This window comes from Haliaeetus albicilla, chromosome Z (assembly GCF_947461875.1).
Source record: "Haliaeetus albicilla chromosome Z, bHalAlb1.1, whole genome shotgun sequence".
Taxonomy (NCBI): Eukaryota; Metazoa; Chordata; class Aves; order Accipitriformes; family Accipitridae; genus Haliaeetus; species Haliaeetus albicilla.
The window spans coordinates 25511116-25529976 of NC_091516.1; the positions used below are offsets into that span (position 1 = coordinate 25511116).

Here is an 18861-nt window from a genome sequence, read left to right on the forward strand (position 1 = left end):
AGCAGTTCAAGAACAATATAGGAAATGGTTAGCAGTCCATACACATTAGTAATCAATATAGTTAAAAAGCTTCAGAGGATGGCTGTTAAGAACCAAGTTATTCAGGGTAATTACTGTGTTTGCTTTTGGTACGGAGTTTGGCTCTTCTTCAGGTCATATAGATTCTTTGAATGCTGGCCTCAGTATTTAAGCAGTGTTTTCCCAGGCTGGATTATATTTAGACTTTGTTTCCTGCAAAGAAGCAGGAGCTGGGTCTGTGACAAATGTCACTTCGTACTATAAAAACCTCATTTGAGAATAGACGTACTGTACTACTGTTGAGAAGTAGAAGGCTGAGACAACTCCAGGTACTCAGGATGGAAGGAAGGAAGGAAGGAAAGAATCACTTTATGGACAGGTATTGATTTTATCTGTCCTAATTCTTACAGGCCCTCCTCAGCTTGCTTTGTTTCCCCAGTTTCATACCAGTGTAATCTTCCGGGAGACCAGATCTGTCACGCAGGTATACTGAAACTTTAATAAAGAATTCTCTTGTGGTTTGGTGAACTGGGTAACCATTTGGATTAAGTAATGCAGTCTGTCCCTTATTTAGTATTTAGATGCCAGCTTGGAGTGCAGAGACCTTAAAGGGCATATTCACAGCGGTTGGTCAGAGGGTTTTGTTTTGGTGCTTTATCTCTCTTGTTGCTGTCTCAATAGATAACAATGGGAAAGGGTTGTAATCTCTTTGACCTGTTCCATGTGCAGGGTTTTAGTGAGCACCTAATTTTCTATTAACTGTTTCTGTTAACTTCAGTATAACAGATTATGTTTTCATATGTATAGTGTTGACACAGTTGGTGATGTAACCTTATACACCATGTGGCTTTGTCAAAGCTGAGTTCTGAGAGTTTCAAAAAGGCTCCTTTGCAAAAGTAATGATAGAATAAAATGTGTAATGTTGATATTTTTTGTCAAATGTAGTGGAAGAATAGTTTTCCATTTTGTTGACTGCAGTAATTGTTTTGTGTAAAGGTAATGGCTTTACCCAAAGTATGTACTACATGAATAACGTTAAGAGTATTAGCTTAGCTTTTGTGACTTAGAAGCAGGGCTAGCCCCTGCCCCTCTCCCCCCCCCCCCCCTTTTTTTTTTCTTGGTAGGTATAACAAAAGGCCCTTAATGAATAGTGCACAGTGACCTGCATGTCAAAAATGTAAAATACACACAGTTCTTGCCCAGCCACATTTCCTGTTTCTGGGCAAATGTTTTGGATTTTTTCCAGTGATTTCAACAGAAGCCAATGTACCTCCTATGAGGCCACCTATCCTGGCATCTGATTGATTTCGTGTATCAAGTACTGTACACAAGCCAAGAAACATTCAAGAATGAAAATGCGAAGCATAGTATTTAAAACCCCTTTCTAAGATTTTTGTGGAAGTGGTTTCTTGCTGTTTATTTCCTCAGACCACATTTCTTTCTTTTATTGGTAAAGAAACCAGCATGGCAGAGTAATACAGTGAACTGAAAAGTTCTGTGAGATCAAATTATGTTAACTAAGTGTAACATTTAGTAGGAATTACAGAGCTGGATGTTGTTTAAACAGTGTACACTTAAAAACTGTAGTCTTAAAATCATGGGTTTGTGTTGAGATGTTATCAGAGGATCATTACCTTCTTCTTGGGCTTAAGTTTCTGCCAGTTTCACTTTCTCAGGTCTGGTTTACTCCTCATTCTCTTTTTGCCTTACTTTAATATCCTTGGCCTTGTACATAGTTAACATCACAATTTCCATTTGAACTCTTCAGCCAATAGTGTAGGTGGAATTCCTTACCTGTGCAGATCTGCTGTTGAAGGTTGCTGCCAGGGTCCCAGGATGAACTCTGTATAGGTAAGGCTTTTCCACATGCTGAATGAGTGAGTAAAATAAGTTGATAAGGAACCTTATTGGCCTGCATTCAGTCTGACTGGTCTGGTGAACACCCACCATCAGAGTAATTGCCATTTGCTGATTACCTTCTGCTGCTCCTAGAAGTGCTGCTGCTTCTGTTTTTTCCCAACTAAACTGTGTGATTTATGCCCTCACTGAATGAAAATCGTGTTACAGGCTTCACTTTCAAGTCAGCTACCAAAATCCATTTCAGTGCATCTTCATCACTGGTGTGATTTCTCGGTTTTGAAAGCTAGAAATGTCAAAGATACTGTGGCAATGTAAACGTAGTTTTTCCTTTTATGAATTCATTATGTTATATCATAGAATCATAGAATAGCTTGGGTTGGAAGGGACCTTTAAAGGTCATCTAGTCACAAACAGGTCCTCCTTCTGCAGCTGCCTCTGCACCCAACTTCTTTTCATCTTGGAAACATTCACTACAGTGGCAACTTCCATTTTCTGTTGCTTGAGTAGGATGTGTGGCATACTAGTGTAGTCTAGCTGGTGTTACAATGTTGTTTTCTTCTCTTCCTCTCCCTATTTTTGCTTTCCCAAGCTTTGCTATTTTATGTATTCTGACTCTTCATTTGCTTTTTTTCTCAAGGCTGGAACAGAATTCTAACCTTGTTTTCTGGTTTTGCTAGTAAGACAGCTAGTACTCTTGCGCTTTTTGTAAGAAATGGTATATAGAGATAGCTTGAGGGACACTGAGTAGCTTCAGAAAGACTAGATTCATCTGTATTTTAGGTGAAGTTACTACTTTTTCTAAGCTTAGAAAAATTTTATTTTCTTCAGAGCACACAATATGACTTATAATTTTTATAAATGTTGTCTTAAACTTTGTAATTTAAAACACTAACAGTGGCTTTTAAATTGCATGTTGCTTCTCCTGTTTGGTCTTCAACTTTGTGTTGGATTTATTGCAGACACAAAATAAATTAAGGAAACTTCCACTCCAAGTGCATATAATCTGTTAGCAGAAACTGGAAAACTACTTGTGTAGTCCAGAAAAAGAATTCCCCTTTTGTCGCTGAAATTTCATTATAAGCGTTTTGCATTTGAATGTGGGTATACTCTGTAGACCATGGCCAAACTTTTTACTGTGGAAATGGCTTTGAGTAATTTGGCTGTTAATCCTCAGGATTAATAGTAGAGATTCTGCCTCTGCGGCACCATCATGTTGTCAAGTCAGCTGGTTTTGGGGTATTGGGCAAAACATGTTATGAAAAGATGGTTTTATTTACTCTAATTTATTCCTAGATCATATTTGTCCACAAATGTCACAGGGAAGCCAGGGTCATTTTCTGTTATCACAATGTGTGTCAGAGTCCAATATTCTGTGACCAGGTTATTTTAGATATTCTGTGCGTGGAGGATGTAATGTGTAATATCAAATTTACTTATTTGAAGATAGTTGTTACACAGGATTTCTGCTTCAGCAGAGTGATACAAATTATACCAAAATCACAATACAAATGTAAGTTGCACTTAGCAAAATATAGCAATTACAATATACAGTTCAATCACAATACCAGTGTGATTCCTATTACCGGTCTCTGTAATATGCTCACTGTCACAATGCTGAGCATCCCCAGCTGGAAGGAATGTGTGGGTTGAATCCAGCTCAAGCCCGTTGCTGTCTTCGAAATTCCTGTGTTGACTGTGCAGTTTTTATGCTTTATGTTGGGCTGAGCCACGTATTCACTCCCTCATATGCTGATCTGACTGACTCTGGGGACATATTCACACTCTTTTAATGAACTGGGGAGAAACATTTACACCATCCATCAGTTGATCCACTGAACTGTTTATAGCTGTATATCTAAAACAAAAGTCCTTTTTGTGTTGAGTCAGTTTCTTTGCAACAGATGTGGTCAGTCCCACCCTGCATTATTCTCTGAGCTTCATGGGCACATCACCTTTGGTCCATTTGAGCCTTCTTCCATTGTAGGGGTTTATTGATCAGTCACAGTGTGTAGCACTTACACAAAGCAATGGTATGCTGTTTAGTTCAGTTGCAGGTATTTCTGTAGCTGGCTGTTAAGTGTACTACATTGCACTAGAGGATGTGTCTGGTGGGTTTTGCTGCAATTACTTGTTCTGGAAAGACTCTGATAGGTTTTATCCTAATTGTAGTTTAGAGATGCTGAATTTCAGACAATCATCATGAAAGATGTGGAGCTGCTCTGCAATAAGTGATGAATACCATATGTTGACTTGTTTACTGACATGTTTACTGTCTGGATATACTGATTCAGTTAAGATTTTGCCAGAAAGCTAGAAAGGAAGACAAATAATTGAAGAGTAGCTACCTGAGGATCATTTGGGGACACTGACAGACTGAGGAGTCTGTTTTTTATTTCTGCTGAACCTACTGGATTGTTTTAATAAGAATCGCAATTGTACTGGGATATCCCTTTTTAATGTTGTCCATACTCTAGGAAGAGATGTTAAGGTTGCTAAGAGGTGATAGAGGAGTTTAGAAAGCTGTTAAATAAGACCCATTCCCAGCTGTGTTTTCCAAGTTATTTGAAGACCCCAGTTCTGCTTAAGTCATTTTTTCAGAGTGCCAGAAGTTTTAAGCAGTATAAATATGTCTTGACTTCAAACAATCAAGAAGAAAAAGCCTTTTCTCATTTGATGCATTGTTCTAGGATAGAAAACACATAGGCTGTAAGATGATGGCTGCAGCATTGTGATCACAGGGAACAATCAGTTATGCCAACCACAGCCAAAAAGCTTGAGAGATGTTGTGATGCAAGCGTTGTGGTCCATGATCCACTCAAAAGGAGAGAGATCTTGTAACGTGCTTTCATTGGAAGAGGTTGATACCTGCAGATATCGAAGGGTGAACCCAAACAACCATAAAGAGCTAAGAAATGTTACAAGCAATTTTTGCACCTATTATTTTACAACTGTTAAAGCCACCATTTCTCCTTACAAAGCAAGTGAAATAATCCCTGTGTAGCCTAATCCAGTTGGCCCTCCTTTGTGGGCTAGGTTGGGCTAGGTGACCTCCAGAGCTCCCTTCTAACCTAAGTTATTCTCTGAATCAAGGATTCTGCGATAGACTTGGTGCATGAATCTTGCTGAGGTTTGGTATGAGTGGATATTTGTCTCAGAGGAAATATTGCTTAAAATAATGTGCTTTTCTGACTTGCTCACCCCCAGATCAGAAATGAAATTTGATTTAAATGTTGTTGTTTCCTATTTTTCCCCATGATTTCCCACCCTCCAAGGCAGTAGGTCACCTGAAGCAAGAGTGCTTTTCTTCTCCTTTACATCAGTAAAACTTACCTTTTAGTTTTTCCCCTCTAGCAAATATGTTTCTAGTCAGTGCTTTGTCCAGCAGTAAGCTTGCTGTTTTAAAAGAAATTTAAAAAATAACAAGAAAACACAAATGTAAAACAAAATGTACCGTACCAGAAGCACTGAGAGCTTATAAGTTATATGGTTGTTGATATCTCAAGATGACAATGATACGTCAATTTGAACAAACCCAGTATGAAAAAAAAAACCAACAAACTATAAAGATGAAAACAAACTTAAGAACTTTTACCAAAGTATGACACTAGTGTGTTTAGATCTGTGAACATACATTTTCTGATTAGCCCTGATTCTTTTTCTGCAGATAGTAATTGGTGTATCAGTGTCATAAAGTAAAGTTCTCTTATCTTGCTAGTTTCCTCAGGTGTATTGTATTTTCAGGACAGCTTTGTCCAGCTGAACAGTGACTCTGGTATCATAAGGCTTTTCTTTGGGGATTCATGGCTAGCAGAGAAAGTTCATCACAAGATGTTTATCACAATCACCTATTCTTCCAGAAAGACTTCATGTTAAGGTTATTACTGCTTTTATAACCTTTTTGTTTATTTACTTTTTAAAAATCTGTGTGTAAAATACTGCTCTCCTGTCTTCCCCGCTGTTCCCGTCCTCCTGCTCCATTGGTTCACAATACTTCATTCGGTAGGAGGTTTCTCTATGACTACCATTATGAGTATAGAAAATTCCTTCTGAAAGGAGCCAAAAAAGTTCTGCAGTTTTGATCTTGTATGAGTTAAAAAATACTTTTAAAGGAGATTTAGTGTTGCAGGAACTGAGGATGAAGTCCATTAATGACAGGCCAGAATGCAGAGCTATGCTCAGTGATGGTTTTAATATCCTCTAGCTTCTGTATTTATTGTGTACCAGGTGACATTTAGCCAGGTTAAATTATATTCCTTCAGATCAATTCACTAAGTTTCTTTGGGTTATTACCCAGTCTGAAGTTGTATCAGATCCTTTCAGAAACAAGTACTTAGTTGTCAGGAGTTTTTGGACAGGTAAGACATACTGCAAATTCTACTTTTTCTCAGAATGCAGGAGAAGTTTTTAAGTTGTATATTCTAAGCTGCACTACTTTAGCTAAGACGAAAAACACACATGTGCCCTTCTTAACAAATTCCTCCTTCCAAACCTGTCCTTGGCTCCTTTTAATAAATTTCTTTCTGTCCTAATTTAAAAATTGAAGTAGACTTTAACAACCTGAATGAACCTCTATTGGTTCTGTTGTCCTTTTGTAACAAAAAAAAAAAAAATTATCTCTCTCCTAATACCAGCAGTGTTTAAAATGAGGAAAAAGTTAATTCCTGCAAGCTCCTATGCAATTAACTGAGTATGCAAGGGCAATGTGTTATTTTTGGTTGGGAAGCATGCAAAGTAAACATACCTTATATTGTGGGAGAAGAGAATGTAATCATTTGAAGGTCAAATGTTTGTTTGAAAGGCATCAAGTGAGAAACGAAACAAACATACACTGGCACTATTTTAGAATTATTTTTTTATATTTAGAAAACTTTCCCTTTTGCATCTTAAAGAGCTGCAGTTTCCAAAATGCTGGTGTTTTATGATTTCTCGATGCAGCAATGCAATTTTTCAAACATTCCCACCTTAACTGCAAAGAACCAAAATTTGGTTGTGACTTCGTAGATCAGACACTTAGATGTTGGATTATTGCATTAAGTTTTCACCTTTGAGCTGGCAGCTATCAGAGTGGCATCTTACAGGACCATCTGCTTTAGACTGGGAACTCTGTTGCAAGTGTTCTTTGCAAAAGCAGAAGCATTCTGGGAGTTGTTGATAAGCTTCTGATTTCCATCAAATTAAAGGTGCTCTTAAAAGATCAGAACCATCATACATTAGGAGAGTTTTAATTTTTGGTCAGAGATGCCAAAAGAACCTTACTCAGTGGCTTTGAATTGTGATTATCTAATTGAACACCGCTGAACTGAAAATATTATTACTCAAACTATGATAATGTCTTTGTGGTTTTGTGGTTTCATTGAATAAGGAGTTTGAAATAGGCTGATGCTTATTTTTGTCACTGTGTAGAAGTGAATGTGAAGTGGGGTTTGAATTCAGAACACTGTGTTCCCAGTGTGGTCACAGATCCTTGAAATGTGAGCAGTTCCTCAATACAGAGCTTTTTAACTAGCTGCCAGAATAGTATCTCCCTTTCTAATCTGAGAAAACACTGGCTTTGGAGAATACCACTGATTCTTAACTGTTGTTTAGCTTCGTGCATGTTTAATGGAACTGTGCTGAAGGTGATCTGTGTTGGGTAGAGTTCCAGAGTGCCACATACTAAGAGAGAATGCCTTAGACAAGAGCATCCTTGTTCTGTCTCACAGTTAAGACCCTTCATGCTGCTCAATCCTGCCAGCATCTCAATGTTCTGCAGGACTTGAGCCTTCAATTCTTTGAGTTTATAATCTATGTAAGACTGGAGCTGCACACCTTTGGACTTTGGACAACTAACTGATGTCATGCATCGGGGATTTTGTCTCAGTGCCTGGCCCGTACCTCAAGACCTCATCCAAATTGAAGATTCTTTTTAATTTTTTTTTCCTTCAGCCCTTTAGGGCTTCATGTAGTGGCTCTGTTATGGTGAAGGGTTAAGTCTGAAACTTCTCTGGCAAAATTTTTGGATGACTGAAGCACTTTCTTTTGTTTGAATACCCTTTTATTTAAAAACAACAAAGTAAAATGGTGTTCTTTACCTTTTGCCCTCCAGAACAATACAAGAACAGTGGTGAGTGAGGAAATGGAAGCATTTGATTGTGAATGGCTGAAAAGACCCACAATAGAAGTGTGAATGTAATCTTAACTTTTTTTGTCAAGATTCTTTTTCCTAAAGAGATAATCTCTCAAGTAATACAACTTGTTGGACTTGGTGTATTTGGGGACTGTGTGTTTTGTTTGGTATGCTGTCATCCTTACCCAGACAGCATGTTGGCAGTTGATAATATTGTAATATTAGTAAGACTAATATTACATTGCATTTTGAGCATGGTAGAGAATGGCAAGTCATTGATTACAAAAACAGAATGGCCAAAAGTTGCATATGCTGGCATATGTGTGTTGCTGTACTGAAGAATGCATCTTTCTGCAAGTAAAGGATGCCTGTACTCTTCAATAAAATGTTTAGCATTTGGAAACTCATTTAGAGACACAGGCTGTTTCTTTCAGCCAGTAGAAGAATTGAACTTCTGCTGGCCTTCTGCTTCTCAAGATAAACATATTTCAATAGATTTCAAATCAGTGGTAGGTTAATATAATTTCTGCAGTTAGTATGAATGCTTTATACATACAGTAAAGAAAATAAATCCTTTCTGTTTGTGAAAGGAAATAAATGTTAAAATTTATTTTATAGTGAAAATATTTTGGTGTTGACAAAGCTACTGAAATACTATTTTTTCAGTAGTCTGCTAAGTACTAGATCCTGTATTGCAGTAATACTGCACTTAGTGCATGTGATGATTACACGTACATGAATATGTGTGGAAAACAATCCTCAGTGCAATACTGTATAAGATGCCATATGATTGTTGTAATACTATTGTCGTTTTATGTATGGCTTAATGGAGGGCCAGTGTTTTTGGCATACCAAATATATGTGGTCTAAAACTAATATGTTGTTTCAGTGTAGCTGATAAAAGACATTTGATATATGTTCTTGCTGATTTCACTTAGCTCCATCTGTCGTGGGGTTTAACACTGAAAATGCTAGTACATCGAGTTGTTCCAAACAATTATCACAGAGTGCAATTTGCCATTGGGTAGGCACAGTATGAATATCTGCTAAATCTGAAACTTCTGTTAGGTTGCTGCCTATTTTTAATGGCCTTTTTTTCACCTGTTAACTGAAATTGGAGAATGTCTGTGATACTATAGGAAAGAATGAAATGAAACATTCTTTGCTAGCTAATCATTTTGTAGTCTTCCTAACTGACAATATCAAATGAGATCCCATGAATACACAACTTTATTTTTCTGCATATTGATACAAGGTCTATTTTCTGTTTCCAGACAACTAGCTCATTACAAAGTTAAAATTTCTAGATAGTTTAGTTTATTAAGAACTTTAAATGCTAATAGATATCTCTGTCTTTCTAAATACTGGAAGAGATATTTTCTTATTCTTGCAAACAGTATTTTAAAAGATGGGAAAGAGAGGTATCATTTTCACTTGGAATGATACCAGATTAGGTGTGTGTAGCCATCAGTGGTCATTACCATAGAAACATACTTGTGGGTTTGCTATTCCTGAAATGGATTCAACTCAGAAGGCATCTTCATTTTTTTTAAACTGCACTCTAAAATGTGTTTTGCATTCACTTGAAGTGACTGATTAATTCAGCAGTTTCCTGAGTTCAGTGATACCAAACATGCTGGGTTTTTTCAGTGCAGAGTAACACTGAAACTATCTTTCTTAATGCCATTGTGGAATATGTTTATAAGCATCCCTTCATTTGATTTCATTACATAGATGGATTTGTATTTCTCTTTGACTGAGTCTTCTGTTGCTTTGCTTTAATTTCATAAACCTGGAAGAAATTTTTGTGGCATTTGCTCAGATTGTTTAAGGAAGGGTTTTAATTTCCAGTTCTGGTATGTTTCCCTCTTTAAAAAGCTGAGTCTGTATACTCATACCTTACTCTGCCATAGCTATTTTTTCTTTTTCATCTAGACTTTGATTCTAAGCCTGCATTGTTAGGGGTTTGGTATTTGTCTTTGTTTTGTTGTTGTGGGCTTGGGGAGGGGAGAGAGTTGTTGTTTGTTTGTTGGGTTGGTTTTTGTTTGGTTTTGTGTTGGGTGTTTTTTTGTTGGGGTTTTTTTTTTTTTCTTTGTGGCTCTTTCTCTTTTGCATGTTTTTTTTTGCAGTGGAGCCTGAAATCTGAAAGACAAACGGTAGCAATAGATAAATTCCAGACAAAATTATTTTAGGTTTGGTGGCAAAATCTGAAAAGTTGAATTCTCTACAGGGAGCAATGTGAGGTTTGACCAAATGCTGCAGGGAAATTACTTAAGTTTTCACTAGAACACATGGCTGCTTAGAGAGAGAGAGCATGGGCAACTGGAAAAATCTCACAAGGGACAATGAGAAAGTTTTAGTACCAGTAATACTGTCTAGTCAAGCTTCCTGTGGAACTCGACTATTTCTTTTTGTGACTTTTGTATAATTCTTCAGCTAGGACTGTACCACTGGCTGAGTATCTTACAGATATCTTTCAGTGCCTAGCAATACAACATGTTGTACTGACTGCTCATTGAGCTGTCATACAGACCTTTAAAGGTGACAGTAAGCCAGGTGAGGCTTATTTTTATCCAGGAAGGGCTAAGTAGGACCAATTACATCTCACTGCTGTGCTGTAGTTAGAGTAATAGTGTAAATGTGTACAAAGTTGATCAAGTTGTGGTGTATAGCTAGATAACAGTTACAGCCTAGTAGTCTTTCAGCTTTATAGAAGGTAGGATGAATGCAGAAGACGTCACTGACGGCAGCAGAATAATTTCTAACCCTTAGAAACATTCCTACTTATATTCATGCTGTGCTGTGCTGACTTCCAACACTAGGAAAAAGAGAAAAATAAAAGCTTATGTTTCAGCTCTGGTACTGCTGCACAGCAGTAATACCTTTACTTCAGGAGGACCATCTGTCTGAAGAAATCAGAATGCTCTTGTAACAATTAATCTGTACAACTCTCCTGTGAGTGTTCCTTTTTTCAGCTAGGAGAAATCAAAGCCTTCATTTTTTTCCAAAGCTTCAACAAAATAAAACTTCAGCGTCTGCTTCCTCAGCCTTTCATATGACCCCAAAGATTACTTTTTTCTCTATATACTGTAAAATTTAGTACTAATTATGTGTGGCACTGAGTTTCCAGGCTCAATATCTCAGGTGCCTTGATGACAAGTTGCTTAACAATTTCAGAGAGACATGACTTTGAATGAAGGATAGTTTTGTTACCTGATCAGAATGTAACTCCTGAAACATACAACGTATGTTTAGAGAGGAGGCATTGCTTTATTCAGCCCAGGGTGCAAGGTGGAAGATTTCCACAAATCAAGCACACCTACTGAGGTTTTTCAGTCCAGATGTTACCGAAATCCGGAATAAAACTCCTTAACACCAATGTGAAGTTAAGAAGCAGGCACTTCATTTATTGCAGCACTGGGGACACGCAGGATTGCTCCTCCAAAGGCTTGTCCAACTTAATATCAAAATCCATCAGTTTTTATAGACTTTTTCTGTCGGATCATTGTTACATAAGGTCTTTACATAAAAATGCATACTATGCTTTAATTCTTAAATTTAACCTTTATAATGATTGGTCCTTTGATTATATAACCTTATCAATATTCTTATTTAAAAACAATCGTTGGTCAGTTACACTTAGCTCTACTGATTGGAATCTTCAATACTTAAATCAAGATGGGAAGGGTAAGAGGGTTTCCAAGTAGCAAACTGGTGTCCATGACTGTTTCCTTAGTTTCTTGAAACAGAAGATAGAAAGACCAGTAATTTCCTGGTGAGGTTTCTATGGTTAGCTGTTTCAAACTTGAACAATATTAAGATTCCTATAGTCGCACATAACACAGTTCCTAAAGTTTCTATGGCTACATTTCAAACTTAACAATCGTATACGTTATGCTTCACAATTTTACTTCTTAATCAAACCTAACTCCTCTATGTGATTAAATTTTGATTTCTTTACCAGAATATTTACAACACAGACTTATACACTACAGTTAAAACACCACGCCTATCTAACACATATGTTCCACCTAACCATTACATATTCATTATGTCGAGCAAGCACGATGTGTTGTTCTCTTGAGCAGTCAACCCAAGAGTCTTCTACACCTGTGCATCCCTCCAGCCTGCGCTTGGTCTTTGGTGGTCTTTGTTGCTCTTGCCAGCCCCTCGGTTTTCTAGTGGATGTATGTCCTTAATTAGCAAGTCTGCGACTCTTTAAGCATCCTCTATTGTAAGCAGAATCTTAAAGTAGATAAGCTTTACCTTGAGTACACATAATCTAAACAGCCCTCGAATAGCAAATTTACCACACTTCTCATGTTTTAGGTTTTTGTTCTTTAAAGTAAACCACCTTCTTATTTGTTAATCCATCTTTTGAAGGCTTGAGGCAACGGTTTGGTAAAGTGCTTAAGGATAATCATGAACTTAAGCACAAAAAGTCATCTTGTATTCAGTGGGACTGTTCATGTATTTAAAGCTAGGCTAAAAGTGGAGTGCCTTTTTGAAGCATGTCTCCAGAGTATTCTACCAGACAGCTTGCCATGAGAGAGAACTAGCTACTGACTTGATAAATAGAGCCAATATTTTCATGTTTTCTGTGAAACAACACTGTAATACAGAGGTAGCTGTAAATATGTTTTATAATGCACTCGGTTCTTGTTTATATTCAGTGTAATGCCTGTGAGCCCCAGAAGTCATAGCTGGCCAGGGAAAAAAAGCCAAGAGATTTGCTGTTCCTTATCAAACACTGAATGTGAGTGGGGAGATGGTTTGTTGTTTGGTGCTAATGAAGGCATTCAATGGTTACAAACAAGCTGTAGAACAACACCCCCCCCCCCCCCTTTTATTTTTCTTCCAGCTGACAAAATCTCATAAGGATTTTGTCTATTGGTCTACATAATTTAAAAAAAAATTCAGATCTGTTAGGCTGGCTAACTAATGCTTCTTGCCGTGCTGTAAATGCTTCCCAGTGTATGTCAGATCTGCATGAGAATTCTCTTCTGATAGTCTTTTTGCCACCTAACCACTCAGGTACATGTATCTAGTACTATTAAATTTTGAAACTGAATTATTCAGCTTTCCCTACCCTCTGTAGGTATTGAAGAGAAGGTTAGATGTCGTTCTATACAGCGTGGTACCTTTTTGTTGGAGGATTTCAATTTCTTGTTGTTTTTTCCCAGTGATCTCTAATCTGTGAAAAAATACCAACCTTAGAACCATACATTTGAAAATACCTCGACTCTTGTGTGTTACCGGCTTGCACACTGGGTAAATGAACCCTCTTTGTGGGACAACAGTATGTTTGTCCTATAACCAAATATTGGCCTCCTCAGTTGAAAAACAAAACAGAAAAAGCATGATTTTTCCAGTTTATACTTTGTAGCATGGAAGCCTACAGATACTCTTGGTTTTACCTGCCATTGCCAATATTTTGGTAACCCCACCATTTGGCTTCCCACCCCGCCCCACTTCTCTCTTGAGGACCTAGTAGCTGGGATTGCAGAAGTGTATCTAAAGTGATTTCAGCTTCTGTTTAATGCACAGTAACTTTATGGTTTCTAGTATAACTGCAAAGACTGATTTAAAAGGCTGAAGTTACTATGTTCTAAGGACATGAAAAGCAAATGACAAGACTCCAAATTCATTATTAACAGTATGAAAATAAATTCTGTGATTTTTCAAACCAGCTTTACAGTTTTTGTAAGTTCAGAGTTGGAAGCATGATGTTATTATCTGTGGTTTCCTGACATAATTTTTTTTTCATGTTTCTGGTTCGTTGAAGTGATTTCTCTTATTTTAAATTGTAAGAGCTGACCTGCTTAGTATAGGGCTAAAGTAGCTGTGGTATTAGTATTTATTCTAGTTCGACATTTTCCCAACGATTTCTGGATTCCTGCAGCTTTACATTCATCTTTTGTTCTTCAAATTTGGCTGAATTTGGTTGTGTTTAAAGATTAAGGGCATTTTGTTTTGGAGGGCTTCCATGGAACAGAGCTTCCTCTGGTTTCATCCTGTTGAACTCCCAGAGACAGGTTGCTTTTAAGCTAATTTTAGCAAGTGAAGTAGAGCAGTAGCATTACATGAAGATACATATAATAAGGGGGACGTAAGTCTTTTGGTCTTGAATTGTATCGGTGGTCGTGATCTCCCCCTGCCGCTTTTACCTTTCCTCCAGTTATCAAAGATTTTTTGCTGACTTCATGCCTATTAGCAATTATTCAACTTTTAGGCGCCTCCTGGGGTAGGATGTTCCCTTCTTATCAGTCTTATTTCTTCTTCAGGGGCACAGTCGTTAGCAAGGCATGCCTTGTGTATACAAAGGGTATCTTATTTCACAAGAGCTTTGTGGTCTCCTTAAGTACATCATTTCTTAAGTACATCATTATTGCATGGTGTCAAATAATGTACTGTGAGACTGTTAATACAAGTGAATTGTTAACATGCTTCCTTTTTTTTTTTTTTTTTTTTTTTTCATTTTTATGAACCCTATATTAATTCCTGTTCCCAAGTAGGAAGAAAGAAGGCAAGTGCTGGAAGGAAATTATGTTTAAGTCAAGTTGGGATTGCTGTTACTAACAGTGCTTGCCACTTTCCCTCCAGGTTGTTTGCATCCGTTCTACATGGAATTCTCTGTCACCAAAGTTGAGCTGTGATACAAGACCCCTCATTTTAAAAGCACTGAATGAATTGTTTGCCCTGGTTCCCTCGTTAACAGTGAATACAAACGAATACGAGGTATGTACTCATGGACTAAGGTGAGTCTCTTCTTTTAGTGTATCTTTGTATATGAGTTTTAAATGTGCCTGCTTGTTTTTAATATCTCTAAATTGCACCCACTGCCTAATGCAGGTTAATTATAAAGCACATTTCCATACATTTTCACGATTTTAGCTTGTGTTAGTGAATCCTAGGAGATAGGTAACAAATTCCAGTGCAAGGTTGATCAGAGGTTTCCCTCTCCCAGAATGTGAGGACATGTGAATGCATCTACAGTTCAAACCTGCTCCCCCTTCACTTTCCTAGCTCAGTGCATGTTGATGTGGCAGCAGTTTGTTTCAGGTAACTGCCTCTATTTCAACTGCTTATTTAGTTAATGAAAATCTGAATGCCTGTTTTGTTTGCTTTTATAGAAATTCAAAGCTCAAGTTATCAGCTTCCTTTGGAAAAACACACAAAACAAGGTAGGTAATAAAACTAAAAATGTTAATTCCTAGTGTCAGCAACTGGATATTAAGTTTATACCCTTCTGTCAAGACAGGGTTATCAGTGTCAGCAATCTCATTTTCTAATAGGGTTCTCTTCTTGTCATTGACTGTTTAACACTGTTTTTGAAGCAATGTAATGCACATGACAGGTCGTAACTGATGGTCCTAACATCTGCCACTGCCAAGGAGAATTGTAATACAAACTAGTTTGACTCCTCTGGTAGACTTCAGCCTTGGTATGGTGATGGTGAAGCATTCTTGGCAAAGTTGCAGCTGTGACAACTAACTCAATTCTTTGGTGGGGTATTGTAACGCAGTGGGAATGTTGGACCATCATCACCATGGGGCTGGTGGAAGCAAAGTATTTTAATTTAAATATAGCTTGGAAATTTCTACATAAACTACCCTCCAGCAGTAATGGAGTGTAGCAGTCAAAATGTTTGCTATTAAGCCTAGGTAATTGGTCTTGCTAATTTGCATTGTATATATAAAGTAAGCGATTGAGAGTGCCCCTCAGGAAAATATTGTCATTTAAAAGTTTTTTTCAGCATTCAGTGGCTAGTAGATAAGCTCTTTGTGTGTGGAGTTTCCAGTAGGTAGCAATACCATATGCTGTGCTTGTGATTTTCTTTCTCTAATTTTCTAGGATGCTGTTGTAGCCATTTCAGCCTATAAATCACTCTCATCATTCGGCTCTGAAGAACATACAATTCTTCATCTTCCTGAACAGGTAGCAGTGCTGTATGTTTAATAGTAAGGATATCTGACACTTCTCTCTGACATGGGTTGTATCTTGAGAAATGAGAGGTTGGCAAGAGAAACAAAGCCCCTGGTGTCCTCAGATGATGCATTACCATAAAAGGACAAAAGAAGTAGGGGTATTCTTCCCCAGACAACTACCAAAGACCACCAGAGACTGCTACGCAGGTGTAGAAGACTCTGGGTTGATTGCTCAAGAGAAAACACGTCATGCTTGCTCAACATAATGAATATGTAATGGTTAGGTGGAACGTGTGTATTAGATAGGCGTGGTGTTTTAACTGTAGTGTATAAGTCTGGACTGAAAAACCTCAGTAAGTGTGCTTAATTTGTGGAAATCTTCCACCTTGCACCCTGCACAGAATAAAGCAATGTCTCCTCTCTAAACATACTTTGTATGTTTCAGGAGTTACTTTCTGATCATGTAACATGAGCAGTCAGAAGGTAGTTTTTCTTCTTTCATTAGTTAAATCAGCAGGTTATCTTTTGGGCACCTCACATGCATTTTATGCTCTTCTGTTAATGCTTGCAGTTGAGTCTTGACACTAAGCAACTCTTGTGATTACTGCTTCATCCATTGCAATCACACTCATGCTTAGTGCTTTTGTTCTTGAAACGGGCAAGTCAGTTTGAAAAGTAGGTGCTATTTTTGGAATACTGCACTGCTGCAATGCTAAATGTTTCACAGTAGTACTTAGCTCTGTATTACTGGTGCTGTTACTTTACACTCATTAGAAAATGAGTAAATATGTTTTCATTGAAAGCATTGGAAGTATGTTGCAGTTTTTCAAATTCTGAAAACTAGTATGGAAAAATAACTTCTAGCAGAAATGTTCTGTGTATATTAAAGTGCAAGTATGAAACATTGTTTTACTCTGAAGAAGAATCAGAGTGAAAATGAAGTTTTAGTAATATTACTTCAGTCTATAAGTGTCAAGATTAATTTTGCTAATACAGATGTGGATTTGCATACCCATGTGATAAACCAGTTTTACCTTTCATTCAGTTAGAAGAAAAGCTTTTATTCCTTCACCTTCAAATTAATGAGATGGAGTGAAATTAATGAAATGGGGAACTTTTCATATTTAGGTGGTATTTTTGGCACTTGGTTGACACTTGGAATCATGAAAGGTAATGAGGATTTGGAATTTTTGTGCTGACATTTTCATTTTTTTGATCTTTCAGGCACGACCAGAAGTTGACTCACTGGAGGAGGCAGACATGAATGAAGATGAAGAAGAGGAAAAGGAGGCAGATCTTTTTGTTCCGGGTTCTTCGTATATCAAGTTGTTATCTCTGATGCCAGCTTCTGTTTTAGGAGGTATAATATATTCAGTATTTGAGGTTACTTTGCAGATTTATAATCACAGTGACTGTACAGACATGTGGCTTTTTTATAATGGAGTGCAGTGTTAAAGTGCAGCCTTTTTTTTTTCCCCTGGGAAAATATCTTATCAAATTACAGGAAAAAATGTAAAGTAAAAGTTCAGAGGAGAGCAAAACCCCCAACCCATTTTTAGGAAAGCAGTGGGTCAGAGGGTCCTGATGGTGGAAAAATTGCTTATAGCATAACTTAAAAATCCTTATCTGTCCTATAGGAAAAGCCAGTTGCTTATTTACTTCAAGTGCCCATTGTTTCATCACAGTGCAACTTCAATAGGCAGGACTGAGCAGATGTTTTTAAGGGCAGCTCTGTATTTTAGCCCTGAATTAAAAAAAAAAAACCCACCCAAACCCATAGTGTTTTATAAACAAAGTATTAATAGCATTAAAACAATGCTGTATGCAAAATCTACTTAATCAAAAAAGATACTAGTACTATGCTTAATGCTTAATTTTAGCGATGCATATTGATACTGAAGTATGTTTCAACAGATGTTCTCTGGTTTGATGCACTTGTTTTGACACCTGTGCAGTTGAATCACCTTTAGTATTTGGAATTTTTAATGTTCACTTGATTACTCTCATTAATGCTATCTTTCACTTCCAGTTACAAGATTGTGACGTTAGTGCCTGGACACAGGCATTCTTTCACTTTTTGTAGAATGCCTGGGATCTTGAAGTATGATTGCAACCTGTAAACATTACCATGAGATAGTAGTAGTATTTTCCTCCAGTGGGGGCTCCTAGAAAGATCTATTCATAAATACTCCATGCATTGGAGTCTGGAGTATGTGCAGCCTCACCTAGAGAGTCTATGTGTGCTAACTAGTAAGTTCTGGAAGCTTTGTGGGAGAGACTGACATAACCTACTTCAACAAAAGAGAGTGATGCATCTGGGCAGAAAACTCGAGCTGTGCAATGGATGCTGAGATAAGCAACTTACCAGGAAGATGGGAAACCAAAATGGGCTTTGGAGAGAACTGACTGAATAAAAAGATGCAGCTACCACAGACTGGTATAAAAACATATATATGCAAATAGCTTTTCACACCCAAGCATTTACTGAATAGATTCTCCCTCAGAGAAGTCTTTATCTGCTAACACAGGATACAGAACAGTCGAACAAAAGCTTTAGTGGCCAGCAGGGGTGGTTGTTGTGAGTTAACTGTTTCACTGAAAGGGTATGAAACTGGATTCGTGAGACAGTGTCCAAGATAGAACAGAGACTTTGTAGTTCTTAGCCAATTGGAGCTGAACCTGTGCCAACTCATCTGCTGGAATCCTGCCATTACACATTATTGAGATTAATTCACTACTTCCATACTGCCTAGAAGGAGAAGGCCCAGGATGCTTTTTAAAATGACAGTGTCTTGTTTCTCAGAGTTTCCCCTGAAGTCCTAGTTAGTGCATACCAAATCAACTGAAACTTCTAAAGGAAGTTTAGCTTGCTGCTTGTGAGATCTCCCTTCTTCTTGCTTTTCCTTGCTGATTCCTTAAGCTCTGAATTACTGCTGCTTTTTCTTCCCT

At 37.6% G+C, this 18861-nt stretch overlaps 1 protein-coding gene across 3 annotated transcripts in view; it reads left to right on the plus strand.

The window, feature by feature from the left end:
* Window positions 1-18861, plus strand: part of FOCAD (focadhesin) — a 134954-nt gene that overhangs the window by 56716 nt on the left and 59377 nt on the right. For all 3 annotated transcript variants that reach the window (XM_069777479.1, XM_069777476.1, XM_069777480.1), the window contains exons 18-21: window positions 14588-14722; window positions 15118-15168; window positions 15839-15922; window positions 17137-17272. In XM_069777479.1, coding sequence (XP_069633580.1) covers window positions 14588-14722; window positions 15118-15168; window positions 15839-15922; window positions 17137-17272 — 406 coding nt within the window. The remainder of the gene's footprint in view (window positions 1-14587; window positions 14723-15117; window positions 15169-15838; window positions 15923-17136; window positions 17273-18861) is intronic.